The sequence below is a fragment of the Pituophis catenifer genome, unplaced genomic scaffold (genome assembly GCF_029215685.1).
Source record: "Pituophis catenifer annectens isolate HBS135680 unplaced genomic scaffold, rPitCat1.0.hap2 SCAF_3, whole genome shotgun sequence".
In the NCBI taxonomy this organism is placed as follows: Eukaryota; Metazoa; Chordata; class Lepidosauria; order Squamata; family Colubridae; genus Pituophis; species Pituophis catenifer.
In genome coordinates, this window is record NW_027256883.1 from 1110715 (window position 1) to 1133447 (window position 22733).

General features: G+C 46.3%; 2 protein-coding genes across 2 annotated transcripts in view; both read right to left on the reverse strand.

The window, feature by feature from the left end:
* The window catches only part of LOC139314084 (uncharacterized), an 82752-nt gene extending 68015 nt beyond the window's left edge, over positions 1 to 14737 (reverse strand). Inside the window, exons 1-3 of the mRNA XM_070939607.1 lie at positions 14653 to 14737; positions 13037 to 13334; positions 11635 to 11787 (exon numbers count right to left, since the gene is read on the reverse strand). Of these exons, the coding sequence (XP_070795708.1) occupies positions 11635 to 11787; positions 13037 to 13334; positions 14653 to 14737 (536 nt within the window). The remainder of the gene's footprint in view (positions 1 to 11634; positions 11788 to 13036; positions 13335 to 14652) is intronic.
* Positions 14738 to 19940: 5203 nt separating this feature from the next.
* The window catches only part of GPT (glutamic--pyruvic transaminase), a 33212-nt gene continuing 30419 nt past the window's right edge, over positions 19941 to 22733 (reverse strand). The window contains 3 exon segments of the mRNA XM_070940198.1: positions 19941 to 20672; positions 21287 to 21399; positions 22244 to 22399. Coding sequence (XP_070796299.1) covers positions 20570 to 20672; positions 21287 to 21399; positions 22244 to 22399 — 372 coding nt within the window. The 3' untranslated portion in view covers positions 19941 to 20569.

The window sequence follows — 22733 nt, forward strand, 5'->3', positions numbered from 1 at the left end:
TTCTCTTATTGCATCATTTTGGGTTTGCATTGTTTCTTTAATTTCAAGCAGTTCCTCAGACACTTCTTTAATTTTTTCCTCAAAACGGAGTGTGATTTTTTTTCTTCCAAATCAGTGGACAGTTTCTTTAAAGCTTCCTGAAGAACTTCTAGTGTCAGTGTTTGTGTATCTGGTGGGGCTAACAAAGACTGCATTTTTGATGTTTGAGCTGGAGAAGTCCCCGCACTTTTAGTCACAACAGTTTTTATTTGCTTCGCAGCCATCTCCAAACTGCACTTTCCCACCAACCACTCAGCAGAACCAAAGTCAAATGTTATACCCTGTATTTTGCTCTGGGAAGTGGGGGGGGGGAGGGAGGGGAGGGGGAGGGTTGGAAGGGGAGGAGGGAGGGGGGAAGGGGAAATGTTTGTAAAACTTTTTAAAACTTTTCAATAAAAAAAAGACACACTGGAGTATAAGACGCACCTTAGTTTTTGGGGAGGAAAATAAGAAAAAAGCTGATTGGCTGGTGGATGGCCTCCCGGAATACCCCCAATCAGTTGTTCCCAGAGGTGAATTTTAGCAACAGGTTCGTTGGTTGTGAGCTCTGCGCCTTGCTTTTTTTTTCAGCCTCTGAAACCTCCCTGTAAGGGGCTGTTTTCAGCCTTGGAAAACTCCGTTTGAGAGGCTGGGCGGGGCTACATTCAGTGTATAAGACACACCCAAATTTTCACCCTCTTTTAGGGGGGGGGAAAGGTGCATCTTATACTCTGAAAAATACGGTAATCGATACTATAATGGAAGATAGTATACTTTTCAATAGCAATTGATATTATCACATATATGTTTATGTATATATGATTATAATGATGATGATGATGTTTATATGTTAACGCTTTGAACCCCTAGAAAACACACTGTTCAACATAGAAATGGAATATGTGATATAAAAAATAAAAAATATTTAACTTAAAAAAATATTTGAAGTTAAAAATTATTTAACTTCAAAAAAAAATATTTAACTTAAAAAAAAAGAAAATTCCTCCTTATTTCCAGGTTGAATCTCTCCTTGTTCAGTTTCCATCCATTATTCCTTGTCTGGCCTTCGGGTGCTTTGGAGAATAGCTTGACCCCCTTCCTCCTCTCTGTGGAAGACCCTCAGATATTGGAAGGCTGCTATCGTGTCTCCCCTGGTCCTTCTCTTGACTAGACTAGCCAGGCCCAGTTCCTGCAACCGTTCTTTGTATATTTTAGCCTCCAGTCCCCTCATCATCCTGGTTGCTCTTCTCTGCACTCTTTCTAGAGTCTCAACATCTTTTTTATAGTGTGGTGACCAAAACTGGATGCAGGATTCTAGGCGTGGTTTTACTAGGGGTTCATAGAGTGGTACCAGACGGTGGTTTTGCAGACTGGAAAATCCATGAGGGGTTTGACTAAGATGACTGTCTCTTTTTCAGGTGACCCAAAGGTATCTGGAGCCACAAAAGGGAAGAGATGCATCTTGTCACAATGCCCTGCTCCTCCCTGGACTTCAGGAGAAATAATATACACAAAACATAATATTTTCCCTGGGAACCTGACTGTTAAAGAGGGAAAACATTTATTCAGCACTTTAGGCTGCATACAGTCACAGCTGGGTGCCTATGGTTGTTTCAAGGTAAGAAAGGCTGAAGCGCCTGTTTTTCTCATACTCCACACTCTCTGCCCAGCAATTTGAAGGAAGAGGGGGAAAAAGAGAAATGCCTTGAGAGTTATTTTACCTCGTCCCCTTGCCTTCAGTTTCTGCCAAGTCCCAGATATGCCCCTTTCCTTTCAGCTTTTGCAGCTATTTAGAAATGGGGCAAGGAGGGGGGGAGGGAGGAAATCTTGGGAGAAGACCTTCCCCAGAGCCTCTCCCTCCCCTTGCTGGCTCTCACCAACCGTGGCCTCCATCTCCTTAAGGCCTGGTGGGGTGGAGAAAGGGATGGGGTGGAAGGGTGCCAACTGGCTCCGGGCATTTGGAGCCCAGCAGCCTTCCTGTTCTTTTTTTTTTTTTTTGCTTTAATTTATATGCCGCCCTTCTCCGGAGACTCAGGGCGGCTTACAATGCGTTAAGCAATAGCCTTCATCCTTTTGTATATTTTATACAAAGTCAGCTTACTGCCCCCACAAACTGTGTCCTCATTTCACCTACCTTAGAAAGGATGGAAGGCTGAGTCAACCTTGAGCCTGGTGAGATTCGAACCTGCAGTAATTGCAGGCAGCTGGTCTTAATAACAGGGTGCTCTAAACCACTGTACTACCAAGGCTCTTTCTTGGTTGGTTCCTTCTCAAAACCTTTGAGACAGGATGTTGGTCTTTGCCAAGCTCCTCCAGATAGACTGCCTTGCCCTCTGCTTCGGCTTTATAGACAGGTCGACTGCGTTGGTTGTTCCCCTCTGCGTCTTGGCTTGGCCTCTTTTCTCTGCCAGCAGTTGGTAGTTGACTATGAGGAAAGATGGTGCTCTCTGAGATTGCAAGCGCCACTCACTACTATCACTGATGATGTTACCTAGTTGGGTAATGCAGACCCTAGTTGGGTCTGCAAGAAAACAACCAAGCTCAGAGAGCATCAAGGACCCCACAGTCATTCTCCTTCCCCTACCCCTTCCTCTTCTCCTTCTCTTTTTCTTCATCTTCTCATCTTTTTCCTTCTCCTCTTCCTTCCATCTTTCTGCTGCTGCTGCTACTACTACTACTACTACTACTACCTTTCTCCTTCTCCTCTTCCTTCCATCTTTCTTCTCCTCCTCCTCCCATTTTTCTCCTTCTCCTCCTTCCCCTTCCCCTTTCCTTTCCCCTTCCCCTTCTCCTCTTCCATCTTTCTCCTTCTCCTCTTCTTCCTCCTCTTCCTCCTCTTCCTTCCTTTCCCCCCTTCTCTCCTCTATATGTTTCCCTGGCAGACCCATTGGCTTGAGGGTTGTTTTTTTTCCCCCTGCCTGGACCAGTGACCTGAAGAACAATTTCCAAAATCCGCCAAGCCCACCACTGCAAGCGACCCCTTCTTGTTCTTTGTTTGAGGACAAAAGAAATTACACCTCCAAGTAACTCGTGAAAGAAACTTATTTCTTATCCTTCTTTCTCACCCATGGAAGGAAACTGGAATGGGAAAGAAAAACGTTGCAGCTGAAGAGATGACCATGGAAATGTGAGGAGGAGGATTTGGTTCCTACCGGCCCTTCCTGCTCAGAGTGCTCCTGGCACAAGGTGAGGTTGTGCTCCTAAGGTCTGAGAACATCTGGAGCATCTGGCAGAATGCAGACAACCATAAGCCAAATTCTGAGATGGGGAGAACAGCCAGAAATAAGAACTTCTGCTCGGCTGAAGGAAGAGAGAGGTGGTAGAAGGAATAACCCTCTCAATAAAAGAACCAGAAAGAATGTTGACTCATACATTTAATAGCCTTTTATTTCTCTGATTCCAAAGGAGAAGCAAGACCACACCCAGCCAAAAAAATATAGGCCTATATCACTTTTATATACAGATTATAAGATTTTTGCTAAAATACTAGCAAATAGGTTAATGATAGTCATGCAACAAATGATTCATAATGATCAAACTAGTTTTATAAATGGTAGACAAATGAAGACTAATGTACGGCAAGTTGTTAACCTATTAGAGTATTTGGGGAAGAACAACCAAATCCCTGCGGTGCTAATATTTCTTGATGCGGAGAAAGCATTTGATCGATTGAATTGGCATTTCTTATTGAAAATAATAGAAAAGATGCAGTTTGGAGAATATTTTACACAATCTATTAAGGCAATATATCAGAAACAAACAGCGCAAATAATAATTAATGGTAGTTTAACAGATACTTTTAATATAGAAAAAGGAACAAGACAAGGATGTCCCTTGTCTCCATTATTGGAATTTTTGTTGAGTAAGATACGCGGGTCGGATAAAATAAATGGAATTAAAATTAGGCAGTATGACTACAGATTACAAGCATTCCCAGATGACTTGGTTGTTACTTTAACCCAACCATTACAGTCGGTGGTAGGTTTAATGGATATAATTAAGCAATATGGACAAGTATCTGGATTCAAAATAAATGCAGGGAAAATGAAGATAATAACTAAAAACATGACTACAAATCAAAAAGATGAATTAGAAAGACTAACAGGATTTGAAATAGTTAAAAAAGTTAAGTATTTAGGGGTTTATATTATGACATCAAATGCGAAATTATTTAAGCATAATTATGATCCGTTGTGGCAAAAAATACAGAGAGAGATGGAAAATTGGAAAAAATTACAATTATCTTTGAAAAATTATCATTTTTCAAATGATACCAATACTTAAAAAAGATGAAAATTTGAAGATATGGCAGAAGGGAATTAATAATTTTGTCTGGGCAGGGAAGAGACCGAGAATAAAACAAAAAATAATGCAGGATATACGTGAAAGAGGAGATCTCAAAATGCCCAATTTAAGATTATATTATGAGGCAGCTGCCCTATCAGCAATTAGTGACTGGATGAATTTAACAGAAGAAAGAATATTGAATATTGAGGGATATGATTTGGTTTAGGGCTGGTATGCTTATTTATTATATGATAAGAAAGTGGACAAGACTTTTAAAAGTCATATATTAAGAAATGCTTTACTGCGTGTCTGGAAAAAGTATCAGTATAAATTAAACGTTAAGTTACCAATGTGGGCAATACCCAGGCACGCGATAGAGAATATAAGTGTAGAGCAAAAACAAGATGTGATTACTTATAAAGAGCTTCTTAATAAGGAAGGAGGTATATTACAACTAAAATCTTTGAATCAATTAAGAGAAGAAAGGATAATTCAAACATGGTTTCAGTATGGACAGCTGCAAGCTAGATGGAGAGAAGATCAGAAAATTGGTATCTCACAAAATGAGGAGAATTTGGTAAAACAAATTAGACACCAAAGTCAAATGCATATAAAAAGGTTGTATAATGTATTGGTAGAAATAGATTCAGAAACAGAGCTAGTTAAGGATTGTATGATAAAATGGGCAAAAAATATTGAAGAACCAATAATGATGGAAATGTGGGAAAAAATATGGGTTAGAAATGTAAAGTTTACGCAAGCCCAAAACTTAAGAGAGAATTTTTATAAAATGTTTTATAGGTGGCATCTAGATCCTAAAAAGCTAGTCTGTATGTATGCAAAGTTCAACCTAAGTGTTGGAGATGTGAATGTGATGATGCCACGTATTATCATATATGGTGGACATGTAAAAAAATTAAGGCATTTTGAATAAAAATATGGTGGATTATTCAAAACATTCTCAAAAAGAAGATAAAATTTACTCCACAATTCTTTTTGTTGGGTATAATTACAGATTGAACGGTCATAGAGACTAAATTGATTTTAAATTTAATAACAGCAGCCAGACTTTTGGTGGCGCAGTATTGGAAGAAGGAAGACTCATCTACTATTGAAGAATTGCTTAGCGCATTGTAAGCCGCCCTGAGTCTCCGGAGAAGGGCGGCATATAAATCAAATTTAAAAAAAAAGAAAGAATGGACATTAAAAGTAGTGAATTTAGCACAGATGGCAAAAATTTCGGCATACTTGAAGGACCATTCAAATGAACGATATATATTGGAACGAAGAAGATGGATTGACTATATTCAAAACAAATATCGGACTAAAAAGTTTCAAATAGCCTATGAATGAAATCAACTTTTTCTTTTTGAATTATGTTTTGTTAGTTGAAAGGGAAGTTAAAGAGCAAGAGGGAGTTTGGAGCCTACAGAAAGTTAGCATATTTTAGTTTATGTTTGTTAAATGGTATACCCTGTATTTGCTCTGGGAAGTCCGGGGGGAGGGGGGTTGGAGGGAGAGGGGGGAGGAGGGAAGGGGGGGAGGAGGGATGGGAAAAAATTGTTGTAATATTGGATAAAACTTTTTAATAAAAAAAATAAATAAAAGAACCAGAAAGAACGTTGACTCATACATTTAATAGCCTTTGTTGCCTTCACACAAATATTGCATTTATGAGAAATAGTTTATGGGAATTGCAGTTATGGGATTAAGTTAAGGCACGAGACAAGGATGTCCTTTATCCCCATTGTTGTTTATATTGACATTAGAAGTTTTAAATAGAACCACCAATGGTGGACATGTGTACAAGCTCAAAGCTACTGGAGTAAGATAAAGGATTGGCTCATGGAGATTACAGGAGTTAACTTTCAACTGAGACCAGAGGTTTACCTACGAGGAATAAACCCGGGGGGCGTAAGGAAAATAGATTGGTACCTTTTTATTCACATTACCACTGCAGCTAGAATTGCAAATGCACAATTGTGGAAAGAGAAAGAAGTAACCATCGGACCAGATGATTATTAACAAAATTTTGTGGTGTGCAGAATGTGATAGACTAACATATATTCTTAAAGATAGACATGAATCAATATTTAATCAAAGCTGGGATAAATGGTATAAATGGATAGAAGTAAAAATGATATGAGGTAGATGTTAGGAAAGCATATAGCACAGATTTGAAAATAGTAAGCTAAATATATATAAGGTAATATTAGATACAAGAAGACTAATAAGTGCAAGATGAAATATGATAAATTTAATTGAAGCTATAGTATGATGATATGTAACGTTACTTAGGAACTGTATGTATATGGGGGTTGAATCAATCTCAAACATATGTATGTGATTTTGTTTTGTTATTGTCTTCTTTCTGTCTTTTGTTTTTAATTTATAATAAAAATAAAAATAAAAAAAGAAGTTTTAAATAGACATGTCAGAGGAGAAAAAGAGATAAAGGGCATGAAGATTCGAAAGGAAGAAGACAAGCTCCAAGCTTTTGCAGATGATTTGGTTTTTATCATTGAAGAACCATTAACAACAATAAGTAAATTAATAGAAATTATTGGAGATTTTGGAAAAGTAACTGGTTTGAAAATTAACAAGGATAAAACGAAAGTAATGACTAAAAATATGTTGAAAAAACAGAAAGAAGAGTTGATGGAGATTTCGAAAATGCAGATTACAAACAAAGTGAAATACTTGGGGATACATTTAACACCAAGATGTAGTGCTTTGAAAGAAAATAATTACAACAACAGATAGGGCAAGATTTGTTGAAATGGGGCAATTTACAATTGTCTTTGATTGGTAGAATTTCAATGTCTTGCCTAGAATCCTGTATTTATTTCAGACAATTCCAATCAAGTTGGATAAAGAATTTTTTATAGACTTAGATAAAATGATAACGAGATATATATAGCAAAGGAAAAAGGCGAGAATAAAGTTAAAGCTATTACAAGATGCTAAATCAAGGGGGGGCTTCGGTCTGCCCAATTTTGAATGGTACTATCAAGCTGCAAGTTTAACGTGGGTGAAAGAATGGATAACTCTGAGGAATACTAGACTATTAAATTTGGAGGGACATGATTTGTTGATGGGTTGGCATGCTTTCTTATGGTACAAAGGAACAAAAATACAAGGGTATTTCAGAAGACATCAAAGACGTGAAGCTTTATGGCTGAATTGGGAGAAGGTTAAGAAACTTTATTATTTGAAAATACCTGTTTGGATATCCACAGCAGAGGCTTTTTCTTATCCCGTAATATTTAGAAAGGAACAAACTATCAGGTATAGGGAACTATTGGATGAAAAGGGTGAACTCAAATTAAAACAGGAACTAGAGGAACAGGGATTTAAGATGGATTGGTTTTCATATATGCAAATATTTTCTAGGTATCGAGAAGATTGTAAGCAAGAAGGGTTTTACAATGCTTTGACTAATTTGGATAAGATTTTAATGGGAGCTGATGATCATAGTATTAAAAAGCTGTATGGGTTTTTGCTAGAGTTAAAACTGGAAGAAGAACAAGTTAAAGAATCGATGGTAGCATGGGGGGAAAATTTTGGTTATGGGATTGATTTAGAAAAATGGCAAAAATTGTGGTCTCATGACTATAAAATGACAATGTCTACAGCATATAAGCAAAATGTGTATAAGATGTTTTACAGGTGGCATTTATCCCCATCGAGAATCGCCAGAATGTTCCAGAACAAATCGGAGAGATGTTGGAAATGTCATCAGACCCCAGGATCCTATTAACACATGTGGGGGACATGTCTAGAAGCAAGGAGCCTGAGTGGCGCAGCAGACTAATGCTACTGTTAAAGGTAGTATTTAGCTTCCAGTTGCCTGCAATTACTGCGAGTTCAATTCTCACCAGGTTCAAGGTTGACTCAGCCTTCCATCCTTTCTAAGGTAGGTAAAATGAGGACCCGGTTTGTGGGGGCAATAAGCTGACTTTGTATAAAATATACAAAAGTATGAAGGCTATTGCTTAACGCACTGTAAGCCGCCCTGAGTCTCCGGAGAAGGGCAGCATATAAATAAAAAAAAAAAGAGGAGATATTGGACTAAGATACACATGTGGTTGGAAAAAATGACCAAGAGACACATAGACTTTAAACCAGAGATATTTTTATTAGGGATTTTACCAGAAATATATAACAAAGAACTGCAGTATTTAATTGTGAATCTTCTAACAGCAACTAGAATTGTATTTGCTAAAAATTGGAAAGAAGAAACGATACCTACAGATGAAGAAATTATTAGGAAAATGTTGGATTGTGCCGAAATGAGTAAACTGACATTTGAAATAAGAGAGCAGGAAGAAAAACAATATTATTTGATATGGGATTTATTTTACCATTGGCTAGATAATAAAAAATGGTGATATATAAGTAAATGTTGAAATACTTTAAATGATGATACAACTGATATATTTTATATAAGAATAAATTTTGGATATGTAGTGATATTGTGAAGAGAGGAGAGGGCACTAGGGATGCAAACCAACCGATGTACTGTCTGTACTTGATTGAATAAATGATGTTTGTATGTTTTCTTTTTCTTTTTTTTTCTTTTTTTTTTTTGTTTTAAAATAAAAAATGATTTGGGAAAAAAAAATCAGTGGAACAACTTGTATCCAGAAGTTGTGAATTCTCCAACACTGGAAGTTTTTAAGAAGAGACTGGACAACCATTTGTCTGAAGTGGGGCAGGGTTTCCTACCTAAGCAGGGGGTTGGACTAGAAGACCTCCAAGGTTCCTTCCCACTCTATGTTCTACTTTGGAGTGAAGGTAATAGACTCAGGAGAAGTATGGGAAAAGTATTTCTCCCTGTTTTAAGGTAAAGGTAAAGGTTCCCCTTACACATATGTGCTAGTAGTTCCTGACTCTAGGGGGTGGTGCTCATCTCCATTTCAAAGCCGAAGAGCCAGCGCTGTCCGAAGACGTCTCCGTGGTCATGTGGCCGGCATGACTAAATGCCAAAGGTGCATGGAACGCTGTTACCTTCCCACCAAAGGTGATCCCTATTTTTCTACTTGCATTTTTTACCTGCTTTCAAACTGCTAGGTTGGCAGAAGCTGGGACAAGGAACAGGAGCTCACCCACTAGGAATTCGAACCACTGAACTGCTGACCTTTTGATCGACAAGCTCAGCATCTTAGCCACTGAGCCACCGCATACCCTTTCCCGTTCTCCCTGTTTTACACAATCATAATTCAGATTTCTCCATAAAAATGTAATGTGGAAGTTGAAGGACACACTAAAAGTTGGAAAGAGGGCTAACAATATCTGGAGGAAGGTATCTCCCATCCTTCTCTCCGCGGAAGAAACCTCAATCGTCCTCCGGAGGCCCAATTTTTTCTGTTCGGGGGGGGGGGGAAACCCCGTCACCCAGGAGAGGGCAAAGCACCTCCCAATTGGGGCTCCAGAGGAGAATCTGGGGATGGTGAACACCTGCTTCTGAGAGGGTGAGAAGCAGGTGGCCCAAGAGGCAGCAAGGTCCAGATGTGGGGATCAAGGAAGCCAAATGGTTCAAAGAGATTTTCCTTAACTGGCTTGCTCTACGCCTGCCTGAATCAAAGATCTCCAGGTTTCGGGATTCTGGTTTCAGAGGTAGTTTTTTTTAAAAAAAAACTCTAACTAGGATTAAAGATGTTTTTCTAAGATCTGTGGGGCTCTTTGCTTCTTGAGTTAACCATCTGTGTGGGGTTAGCAGAGGCCCAGTCCGGCTTTTCCAGTATTGTAAGTTATGTTGGACACACATAACATTTGGCCTCAGTAAATCAGGAGCCACTCCAAACAAAATGTCTATTAAATCACAGCTGGAGCAAGGCTGGCCCACCCCCCACCTAAAAATGAAGGGCAAAGGGGGCATAAAGCCCAGAACCCAAAGGCCCCACCTTCAGAGGCCCCAGCTGAGCCACCATCTCAAACCACAACTTCAGAGTCGGTTGGAAGCCGGGAGAGTTCAGATCCCTTCAGCAGATCCCACCCTCTCCCATTCTCATCGAATTCCCTCCCCCCACCAACCATTTGAGCTAGGTTGATTTTATAGTTCTTATAGTATTTATAGTATTGGGTTTGTTATAAATTATACACTTTTATCTTTTCATATTGTAAGCCTCCCAGGGTTACACTGTGGCAAGACGGGCAGCTAATAAATTTGAGAGAGAGAGAGAGAGAGAGAGAGAGAGAGAGAGAGAGAGAGAGAGAGAGATGAATGATAGATAGATAGATAGATAGATAGATAGATAGATAGATAGATAGATAGATAGATAGATGATAGAGACAGAGATAGATGATAGATGATAAAAAATGATGGATGGATGGATGGATGGATGAAGAGAGGGAGAGAGGGAGAGGGAGGAGGAGAGGAGGAGAGAGAGAGAAAATGCAAGAGAGAGGGAGGGAAAGAGGGAGAAGAAGAGAGAGGGAAGGAGAGAGGGAGAGGAAAGGAGGGAGGGAGAAAGAGATGAATGAAAGATAGATAGATAGATAGATAGATAGATAGATAGATAGATAGATGATAGATAGATAGAAAGACAGACAGATAGACAGAGAGAGGGAGAGGGAGAAGGAGAGGGGGAGAGAGAGAAAACAAGATGGGGGAGGGAGGGAGAGAGGGAGAGGAGAGAGAGAGAGAGATGAATTATATATATAGAGAGAGAGAGGGAAAGGGAGAGGGAGAAGGAGAGGGGGAGAGAGAGAAATGGCACACCAGCCCTGTATTAGACATAACAAGGCTGGCCTGGTAATAAAATCTCCCCATTGGGTGGCAGCCTTTATTCCTCATGTGGAACATCTGTTTAGTTGCTAACTTTTAAAACAATCTGTGTGCTTGGGATGCCGAGCAGTCTCTTCCCAAAAAAGTAGCCACCCCGAAGAGGACTTGTGTTAAAGCCACAAATCAAGGAGAAAAACAACATAGAAATGAGGAGGAGGAGGAAAGGAAGGAAGGAAGGAAAAGAAAGGGCAACTTTAGATAAGATTCTCTTATGACCCCCCTACAAAAATGAAGCAGCATTGCTGGACTCCCTCCTGCCTCTGTCTTGCTCTGCGCTTCCTCAAAGGCCGACCGGATGGGTGCATCTGAAGTGGGATATTGCACCTTCCTCCCTCCTTCATCCCTAAGAAACCTTCATCCTGGCTGAGAGAACGATTGCTGACCAAGAGCACAGACCAAGCACAGGCCAAGAAAGCTGGCTTCTCAAACCTGGCCTGCCGACGGAGGAAGGAAACAAGAAAGCATTCCTTGAATCAGGAGTTTTATTAGGGAGCCATTCCAGTCCGGCTCGTAGTCCCCCTCTCGATGCCCTCTAGCACCCCTTCCCCACTCTGGAGCCATAGACCTCCAGCTCACAGAGCGTCAGGTACTCTGCTCGGCCAGGGATGACCACCGTCACGTAGCGTCCTCGCCGTCCGTCGCAGCAGATGATGCTGAGGGAGCCGGCGCTGCCATTGGAGACGGACCCACAGCTGCAGAGGTAAAAACTCAACTTACTTGGGGTTAAAGACTCCCATACATGCAGCACATGCAGAAAAAGGCTGGCATGTCATCCACGCAGGGATTGCTGCCAGTTCACCTTTCGGGCACCCTCTGGGCCCCGTTGCAAAGAAAGCAGCTGCCTCTCGGCCCCCTTGCCTTGGGGGGGGGGAGGCTCCTTGTCCACCCTGAAGCTGACCTGACCGGAGCCATCTTGGAAGCTTCAGTGCTGCCACACTGGAGAATTAGGGGGATTAGAGATAGTTGGGGTTTTTTAGCCAAAACAATATACTGTCTCTTGGGAACCAAGGACGTTCTCACACCTGGTCAGAGGAAGGAGGAGTGATGTTACCAGGCAACCGGATGGCACCCTGATTGGACCATGTGACTGACTGTTTGGGGCTGAGGGAAAACTTTTGCTTTTAATTAGGTGAAAACCGCAGAAACCTGCAGAGTCGGTTTTCACCAGAGCTGTGCCAATATGATAAGCCCGAATAAAACTATTCTTTGAGGAATCTACCTGCCTCGGAGTTTTGCTTGATGTGGAACTATTACTTGGAATCCTGACATTAAATCGACTCACCTAAATCTCAACTAGCAACAGTAATATCCTTTAGATTTATATACCACTTTACAGTGTTTTACAGCCCTCTCTAAGCGGTTTACAGAGTCAGAATATTGCCCCCAACAATCTGGCTCCTCATTTTACCCACCTCAGAAGGACGGAAGGCTGAGTCAACCTTGAGCCTGGTGAGATTCGATCTGCCAAACTGCTGGCAGCCGGTGATCAGCAGATGTAGCCTGCAGTACTGCACTCTAACCACTGCGCCACCATGCTCCAACCGGAGCCACTATCCAGAGTCCTGAGTCCTGCCTGCTTACTCGGTCTACCTGGGCACCAGGAAGACTGAGGGAAGATGGAGGTGAGCTTGCGGAGGAGCCCTAGAAAGTCTACAGACCCCCTTGGAGGCTGAGCAGGTGGCAGATGTGGTGGCGGAGGTCGTGCGCCAGGTGGGTGCCCAGCCCAAAGTCCGCACCAAATGGCCGGCCACCTAGGAGCTCTACCGGGTGGAGGAAGATTTTGGCTGCCTGGCTGCATTCCAGTGAGAAAGCGCCAATCACCTGGACGAGGGAGGCAAGAACAACGATCCTCTAGAGGAGGTCGATGGGCCCACTGGAATCTACCTGCCTCGGAGTTTTGTTTGCTATGGGTGTATCCCTTGGAACCCTGGCACTCCTTACATTGGGTTGCACTTGCCGTGGTCGGTCCCACAGTCTCCCACGTGGATCTGGGCCCCCTGGAGCCGTCCCGAGCAGCACTCCTGGCGATTCTTCACCACCACGGCCGAGATGGCGTAGGAGGCGCCCAGATCCAGGCTCCACCAGGGCTCTTCCTCCGCCAGGGTGTGGCTGCAGGAGCCATGGCGCCAGTCCCCGTCACGGTTGCCATCCACGGCACTCTCTGCTCGGCTGTAGACGGTGCCCCACTGGGGGTACGTGGAGGACTGGGTGGCAGGCTGGCCTCTTGCCCAGTTCCTGGCTGAGGGGCAAAGGGAGACATGGGTTGATGGCTTGGCTCTCCACCCGTTCCTTAGACTGAGAATAGAGGAGGAGGAGGGGGGAGGAGAGGGGAGGAGGAGGAGAGGGAGAACTGAGAGGTCCTTGGTGGTCTCTGAGCTTGGTTGTTTTCTTGCAGACATTGCATGACCCAACTAGGTAACATCATCAGTGCTAGAAGGGAGCGGGGATTTGCAGAGAAGAGGAGGAGGAGGAGGAGGTGAACAGCCAGAAATCCCCTTTCGTCTTCATGCCCCAACATTATTGGTAGCCCTGTGGCAAAGAAAACCCTTCCCCTTCATCTCTCGTGATCTTGGGTGACTCCTACCTCTTCCTCCAAGCTCTAATGCAAATTCTCTGGAGGGCTGCAGAGGAGAAAGAAGCGAGACCCCAGGGGAGGTGCTGGAGGAGAGGAAGAGCTTCCTGGAGAGGAGGAGGAGGAGGGGGAGGGGGAGGAGGAGGAGGGGGGAGGAAGGGGAGGGGGAGGAGGAGGAGGAGGAGGAGGAGGAGGAGGATTAAGCCAACAGAAGAGGAGGAGGAGGAGGCATCCAGCATCCTCAAGTGAGGAGTCCATGTTCCCAAGACCCAAAGGGGAAGCAACTTGGCAGTTGTGTGGCAGGAATGGACCCTGGAAGAGCCTCCTAACCTCCCTGGGGCAGCTCCCAAATGCAGCTAGCCTCTTTTAGGGTCAGCCTGCAATTCACGGATGGCCTCTGCCTGGAGAAAGAGGGCAGGACCCATGGCAGGTCAGCACTAAGATGGCCATCCTATGATGGAGATGGAGGTGGGTGTGGCTTTGGAGGGATCTGTCCCCAGGTGGGGATGGTGCACAGTATTAGTCCAACATAGATGAAGGGCAGGAGGCTGGGGTGACTTTCTTCTTGGAAGCCTCCAGTGTTGAAGCACCCACAACTTCTGGTGGCAAGCTGTTCCACTGGTTAATTATCCTCCTCACTGCCAGGAAATTTCTCCTTAATTCCATGCTCCTTCTCTCCCTGATGAGTTTCCATCTGTTGCTTCTTGTCTTGCCTTCTGGTGCTTTGGAGAATGGGTTGACCCCCTCGTCTTTGTGGCAGCCCCTCAAATACTGGAAGACTGCTGTCTTGTCTCCCCTGGTCCTTCTTTTCATTAGACTAGACATGTCATCCTTCTTGTTATGACCCTCCAAAGTTCTTCTAGATCTTCCAAAAGAAGAATTAGATGTTCTCCAAGCCAAGATCTCCCCTGCCCCAAGCCACTTCCCTCCCAACCTTTGTGCTGAATCTCCCCACAACAGAAACCCCCCCCTTCCCCCTTCTTACCCCCTGGAGGAGGCACGCAGCTCAGGGCCCCCCTCAGCCCTTCCAGGAGACCCACAGCCAGCAGCCAGTTCCAGAGCCCAGCCATCCTCTGCGTGAAGAGGGGAGAGAGAGCCACCAGAAGCAGCTGCAGTGGATCATGAAAGGGAAAGCACGTGGGGTGCTGGACGGGGTCCAGAGGGCGGTTTGCCCCAGACTTCTGGGTCCCAGCTGGGGCTTGGCTTGCTTGAACATCAGGAGAAATGCTCCGAGAGATCTTTGGCTCAGCTCCTGTTCAACAGTGCAGGAGGTCCTCTTGGGAGGAGACCAAGGCTCAGGGCCAGGCTCTCCTCCATGGCCACGATATCTCTGCTGGCTCCTCCATCCTACCAGAGTCCCAGCCCTGGATGACTCTGTTGGGAGCAGCAGAAAGCTCAAGCCCTACGCTCAGGTTGATGTCCTGCTTGGCCGCTGGACCCTCTTCTTCTGCTCTCAGAGTGACCAGAGTTGGACTCTCATAGGATGGGGGAGCCAACAGAGGACAGGTAGTCCTCAACCGTTCATTTAGTGACCATCTCAAGCTACAACAGCACTGAAACAAGTGACCTATGACTGTTCTTCACACTTACGACCATTGCAGCATCCCCATGATCAAAATTCAGATGCTTGGCAACTAACCCTAATCCTTCCAATTTTGTTAATTACTATTTATCATTTGTTACCTGTAAATTACGGTACACATTTATCAAACCGAGTTTAATTGTTCTCGTTGTCAGGAAATTTGTGTCTCTCATACCTGAAGTGGTAAAAGAGGAGGAGGAGGAGGAGGAGGAGGAGGAGGAGGAGGAGGAGGAGGAGGAGGAGGAAGAGGAGGAGGAGGAGAAGGAGAAGGAGGAGAAGGAGAAGGAGAAGGAGAAGGAGGAGAAGAAGAAGAAGAAGAAGAAGAAGAAGAAGAAGAAGAAGAAGAAGAAGAAGAAGAAGAAGAAGAAGAAGAAGAAGAAGAAGAAGAAGAAGAAGAAGAAGAAGAAGAAAAAAACAGCTCTGGCATTGGCCAGCTGACTCTCATCAGGGAGGGGGGGTGTTTCCTCCAAACTGACACCTACCAGATGGCTGAACTATAACTCCCATCTCATCCAGCCAGGCCACCGATGGGAGCTGCAACCCAAGACCTCTGGAAGTCCACAATGCCAGGCTCGGCTGCAACCCTGAGATCGGGATGGGTTTATTTCAGCCGGTGCAGCCATACGGCTCCGCTACCTGGAAGCGCCCCTTTGGAAGAGAGCCCAGCGGGCAAGGTGCCCAGAGGGCCGATCGTATCTTGCGCAGAGAATGCAAAGAGGAGACAGAACTTCACGGCCTCTGAAGCCCTTTCAAAGCAAGCATTGTCTCTGGCCAGGAAGGGTGAGGGGGGGGGGAGAGAGAAGGGACCCGCCTAGATGAGGAATATTTTGCAGGGATCCAAAACAATGGACGATGGGCCTCTGCCTTCCCTGCGACTATTCCAGCGCTCCCGTCTGCTCTCTGGGCCAACTAGGGTCATGCTGGAGCCACTTCTCTGCAGACTTTCACTCCCTCGCCTGGTTTTGGAGGGGCTCAGCCTGGACTTCACAGAATGACAGCGTTGGAAGGGTTTTTCAGGTCCAATGGGAGGAGACTCCCTGCCCTGGGCCATTCCAGACAGTGGCTGCCCAGCCTCTTAGAAACCTCCAATGGTGGAGCACCCACAACTCTGGTGGCAAGTTGTTCCACTGAGGTTAATTGTTCTACAGTAACTGACAGAAAATGTCTCCTTAATTCCACGTTGCTTCTCTCTTTGATTAGTCTCCATCCGTTGCTTCTTGTCCTGCCTTCAGGGGCCTTGGAGAATAGCTTGCCTCCCTCTTCTTTGGGGCAGCCCCTGAGATATTGGAAGACTTCTGTCATGTCCCCCCTGGTCCTTCTCTTCATTAAAGAAGAACTACAACCAGCTGCTTTTCCTGCAATGGAACCAGGCAAGGTACGCAGGTTTTTAAAAATGCCCCTCCCTTGGTTGCATTCCCTAATCGTGGCACCTGAGCACAGAAAGAATCCTGCAGAAGCTTCTGGGTCTCCAGGAGGACAGAGTCCCTGCTCAAGGAAAGCCGGCTCCATGGCTGGGGTGGGGGGGGGTGGGGGGTGGGGGGGGTTGTTCCTGGAGTAAAAGAGGGCTTGGAGGCCCCATTCCCCCCAGGGACTCTTCCTTCCCCCTGCCTCAGGTGCAAAACAGCAGGGATGATCCCACCTCTAAACCTTGTTGGATGCTTGTAGAAGACCTTGGAAGGTTCTTGGAAGATGCAGCAAAGAGCATCACACAACCTGCAGGCACCTGAATACAGGCAGTCCTCAACTTACAACCATCAGCCTTCCGTCCTTCCGAGGAGGGTAAAATGAGGACCCAGATGGTCGGGGGCCAGAGGCTGACTCTGTAAACTGCTTGGAGAGGGCTGGAAAGCATTGTAAAGCAGTATATGAGTCTAACTATTAGTGCTAGGAAAGGAGGGAGGAAAGGAGAGAGGTGGGGAGGGGAGGGGAGGGGAGGGGAGGGAGGGAGGAAGGAAGGAAGGAAGGAAGGAAGGAAGGAAGGAAGGAAGGAAGGAAGGAAGGAAGGGCTGTGGTGGCATTAGTGGTTAGAGTGCAGGATTGCAGGCTAAATCTGCCCACTGCCAGCAGTTCGATTCTCACCTTCTCAAGGTTGACTCAGCCTTCCATCCTTCCGAGATGGGTAAAATGAGGACCCAGATTGTTGGGGGCAAGAGGCTGACTCTGTAAATCTCTTAGAGAGGGCTGTAAAAGCGGGATATAAGCCTATGGGCTATTGGCTATTTGTTTAGTGACCCTGCAAAAGGGATTTATGGCCGTTTTTCACACTTACGACCATTGCAGCATCCCCCATGGTCATGTAATCAAAATTCAGAAGCTTGGCAATTAACTTGTATTTATGACGGTCGCAGTGTCCCGGGGTCACGTGATCTCCTGACAAACAAAGTCCATGGGGAAGCCGGATTCACTTAACAACCATGTTACTGACTTAACAACCGCAATGATTCACTTAACAACAGTGGCAAGAAAAGCCATAAAATAGGGCAAAATTCAGTTAACAAGTGCCTCGGTTAGCAACAGAAATGTTGGGCGCAATTGTGCTCGTAAGTCGAGGACAATCTACAAATATTGCTGGGAAATGGAGGTGGGGGAGGGGAGGAGGGGAAGCCAGGGAGGTTCAGGTGGGGACACCTGCAGCCAATGTCCTTTCCGAAGAGGGCCAAACCAGCTGCTTCCTTGATCCCTTTAAGATGACACCCAAGAGGAACGTCTCATCCCAAAGACGATCCATCACTGGAGGCTTCCAAAAACAGACTTGGGTGGTCTGAGGCTCCTGCCTTGAGCCGAGGGTTGGACTAGAAGACCTCTGAGGTCCCTTCCAGCCCTGGGATTCGATAGGTGTGGCCAAGAGGGCTCCTGATGGTGAACTGGAGGAGCACCCAGGCTCCTCTCATTCTTCCTTGGGGTTGACGACCCAACGTGTCTCCGTGAGAAAGCCCAGATCGTGGGTGGGTGTCAAGTATTTGCAAGCCATTGGCACATATATCATACAGACACTAGTGGAGGCAGAAAGTGCCCCCACCCCTATGTGGAGAGGAGGGGCTTACACTGAGTATAAAAACCCCTCTAACCTTTCCACCAAGCTCCCTTTTACGTTTGTTCTCCATGAGACGTGATCTTTGATAGGGGTAGTCACACACGCTGTGTGCCCCCTATCCTAATGGATATCAAGACAGCCTTTGTATATAGTTAATATGTTTTGTTATATGAATAAATACATTTATCACATTTATTCATGCATCTGCCTTTGGACTCTTCTATGCTCCTGGGTGTTTTCTACGATCCCAATTTCCACAGAATGGTAGCAGAGGGAATGGTAGCAGAACTCCACTCCAGGAGCTGTTGAAAAGGCGAGATGCCCTCCAAAATAACCTGTGAGAGAAGCTCCCCTGTTGTGACCAGAGGCCTTCAACGGAGGAGAACTTCACAGCAGCCCCAGACTGAATCAACGATGGAAAACATTGAAGGGGGTTTCCATCCTGCTACACCCTGGCAGCCAGAGGCCACCCAGATGCAGCAAGAGATCCCAGGGGCCGAGCCAGGCAATGTTGGAGAAGGCTTCTTCAGCACTGACGAAGAGGGGGCAGAAGGACCAGATGAAAGCCTGGACAGGCAAGTGGCTGAGATGTCAGAAGAGGAGTCACAGTGGGGCTGGAGGAGGCTGCTGCATAATCCTTGGACAGTAAATGTGACTAAGCAGCAAGCAGCAGATCGAGAAACCCCAGAGACGCCCCTGGAAAACCACAAATCTCTCTCTCACTTTAGGAGAACAGAGTTGGAAGGGACCTTGGAGGTCCTCTAGTCCAGCCCCCTGCTCAAGCAGGAGACCCTCCTATCCCATTTCAGACAGATGGCTGTGAAATCTCTTCTTAAAAATGTGGAGCACCCACAACTGCTGAAGGCATTGCTCTGCTTAATTGTTCTCACTGTTAATAAATTCCTCCTTATTGCCAGGTTGAATCTCTCCTTGTTCAGTGTCCATTCAGTGTCTCCTGTCCTGCCTTCAGGTGCTTTGGAGAACAGCTTGACCCCCTTCCTCCTCTCTGTGGCAGCCCCTCAAATATTGGAAGATGCTCTCCTGTCTCCCCTGGTCCTTCTTTTCACCAAACTAGACCTACCCAATTCCAGCAACCGTTCTTCCTATGTTTTAGCCTCCGGTCCCCTCATCATCTTTGTTGCTCTTCTCTGCACTCTTTCTAGAGTCTCAACATCTTGTTTTACATCGTGGCGACCAAAACTGGATGCAGGATTCCAAGCGTGGCCTTACCGAGGCATTTCTTTGGCCATGCCAAATGGAAGAATTCACTGGAGAAAGCAATTATGCTCCAAAGAGTTAGGGGTAAAAGGAAACCAGGCCTCCAAAGACGGTGGCCAAATACCATCAAAGCCAACACTGGCCGGAGCATAGAAAAAACACAAAGAAACAGCGCAAGATCAGAAGAAGTGGAGAAACCGCCTGGCCCAGAGATTGGCCAAGAGTTGGACACGACTGAATGGATAACACATCAGAATAACAGAATATCAGAGTGGGAAGGGACCTCAGAGGTCTTCTAGTCCAACCCCCTGCTCAGGCAGGAAACCCTGTCCCATTTCAGACAAATGGTTGTCCAATCTCTTCTTAAAAACCTCCAGTGCTGGAGCACACACAACTTCTGGTGGCAAGCTGTTCCACTGATTAATCTGCAGAGACGGGATTCAACTATTGATCAGATTGGCTTTATTGATCCCCTGCAGCCCCCTTTCACATTCCCAGAAATGTGAGGGAGGGGCCTGGCCCTCTCTTCCCCCAAGGCACAACATTCATCCCAGAAGGCTTCAGGGTTTGCCAGGCAGCTTCTCCTGATGTCCTCTTTGCAGGCCCCACGGATCGCAACCTTCCCTGAGCCAGCGAGACCCCTGGCCAAGTCCATGAAGGGGGCAGAGAGACCCCACTGGGGAACCGAGAGCATGAAGGCACATCTGCACCGGGGGCCAAATCAGAAGGCAGGTCTGGTTGGGTCTCTGAATGTGGAGGAGTTGAGGGACATCAATGTGGCTTGATGACCCCAAATCTCTCAAGGGAGCTGGTGCCCAGAGCTGCCCGGGTCCTGCTTGTAGGAGACGTCCATCTGTAGATCCTTGAAGGTCAGGCACGCCTGGTGATCTTCTCAGAGGCCCATCTGTGCCCTGAGCCTTCCCCGGTCTTCGCTTTCGTCAGTGGAGGTGGGACAAGGATGGGGCTGGGGGCGTTTATACACCCTGCAGGTGGGATGAAGCCTAGAGGGTGATCCCCCTCGGCCCACCCACTGCCCCGGCTTCACTACGGCCAGAATTCCTGGACATGCTACAGCTGGACCTGGGAATATTCCCGGGTGAACTTCGCATGGAACTGGCTCAGCTTCTGCAGGAGAACCTCCAGCTTCTCCTCGGGAGGCAAGATGGTCATTCTGGGATGGAGAGAGCGAGAAGAGAGGGCGTGAGAAAGGAAGAAAGAAAAAAGGGAAGGAAAGGAAGGAAGGAAGGAAGGAAAGAAGGAAGGAAGGAAGGAAGGAAGGAAGGAAGGAAGGAAGGAAGGAAGGGGAAGGGGAAGGGGAAGGGGAAGGGAAGGGAAAGGAAAGAAGGAAGGAAGGAAGGAAGGAAGGAAGGAAGGAAGGAAGGAAGGAAGGAAGGGGAAGAGAAGGGAAGGGAAAGGAAAGAAGGAAGGAAGGAAGGAAGGAAGGGGAAGGGAAGGGAAGGGAAGGGAAGGGAAGGGAAGGGAAGGGAAAGGAAAGAAGGAAGGGGAAGGGAAGGGAAGGGAAAGGAAAGGAAGGAAGGAAGGAAGGAAGGAAGGGGAAGGGAAGGGAAGGGGAAGGGAAGGGAAGGGAAAGGAAAGAAGGAAGGAAGGAAGGAAGGAAGGGGAAGGGAAGGGAAGAGAAGGGAAAGGAAGGAAGGAAGGAAGGAAAGAAGGAAGGAAGGAAGGTAGGTAGGTTACAAGTAGCCTTCAATTTATAACCATTCATTTAGTGACCATTTGAAGTTACCTCCACACTGACGGCTCAAGGCAGGGCAGGAGAGGGCTTACCTGAAGTGGAAGGTGCCTTCTCTCTGGCCAAAGCCACTGCCGGGCACGACACAGATGCCCGTCTCCTCCAGCAGTCTGAGGCAGAAGAACATGTCTGGCGCCTGGCCCTGGGCCTGCAGGAGGTCAGGGGAGGAACTGGGTCAGCCTGGCTTTGCGTTTCACTTCCATTGCTTGGGCCGGTGTCCTTTTACGGTTCAAGCATTGGAATCGAGAGAAAAGTGGGGCATCGTTGTGCTAATTAACTCATGCAAAATAAGGTTGCAGACGGACTCATCGCGGATGCTTTGAACCCACCTAGGCCCAAAACATCTGCAGGGGAGTCAAAATAGCTCTAGCAAAAAGCTGCTTTTTCAAAAGTCAAACTGGACTTTCTTTTCCCTTTTTCCTTTACAGAGTCAGCATTATTTGCATACTTTCCCCCAACAATCTGGGTCCTCATTTTACCGCCCTTGGAAGGATGGAAGGCTGAGTCAACCAGTCAGGATCGAACTCCTAGCAGTGGGCAGAGCTGGCCTGCAATTCTGCACTCTAACCACTGTGCCACCACAGCCCTTCCTTCTGTCCTTCCTTCCTTCCTTCCCTCCACCCTCCCTCTCTCCCTCCCTTCTCACTTAGCACTGAGACTTATATACCGCTTCACAGTGCTTTATAGCCCCCTCTAAGCCGTTTACAGAGTCAGCCTCTGGCCCCCAACAATCTGGGTCCTCATTTTACCCACCTCGGAAGGACAGAAGGCTGAGTCAACTTTGAGCCAGTCAGGATCGAACTCTTAGCAGTGGGCAGAGTGGGCCTGCAATACTGCACTCTAACCACTAGGCCACCAAGGCAAGAGGGTGGAAAAAACCCAGCCCCTTGAAGGCCCATCCCCTTGTAACACGGCCCCTGCAGGCTGCAAACCCACCTGTTACCCCCCCCCCCACAGGAAACACCAGACCCACGGAGTGCCCTGAGCCTTACCTGAGCCTCCTGCACAGCTCGAGCGGGCAGCTCGATTCGGGGAAAGGCATACATGGCCCCCTGCACCGGGTTGCAGTGGATCCCGGGGGCCCGGTTGAAGGTCTCCTCGGTCAGCCGGGCCTTCCTGGCCAGAGCGCCCAGGACAGCGGCCTTTTCCTGCAGGCAAGTGGGTGGACAGGTGAGGGCGCACAATCGCACCACACAGGTGTTTCATGCCCACAGCCCAACGCGCAAATTAGATTCAGATACTCCGAAGCCCCCTCTTAGCTTAGCGTGTTGTGGGAACCTACTAAGTCTAATCAGCTAAACCAGGGGTGTCCAGGGGATCTTGCAACTTTGGGACTTGTGGACTTCAACTCCTAGAATTTCCCAGCCAGCACTGATGATGTAACCTAGCTGGGTCATGAAACGTCTGCAAGAAAATAACTAAGCTCAGAGAGCACCAAGGACCCCAAAGTTCTCTTCCTCCTCCTCCTCCTCCTCCTCCTCC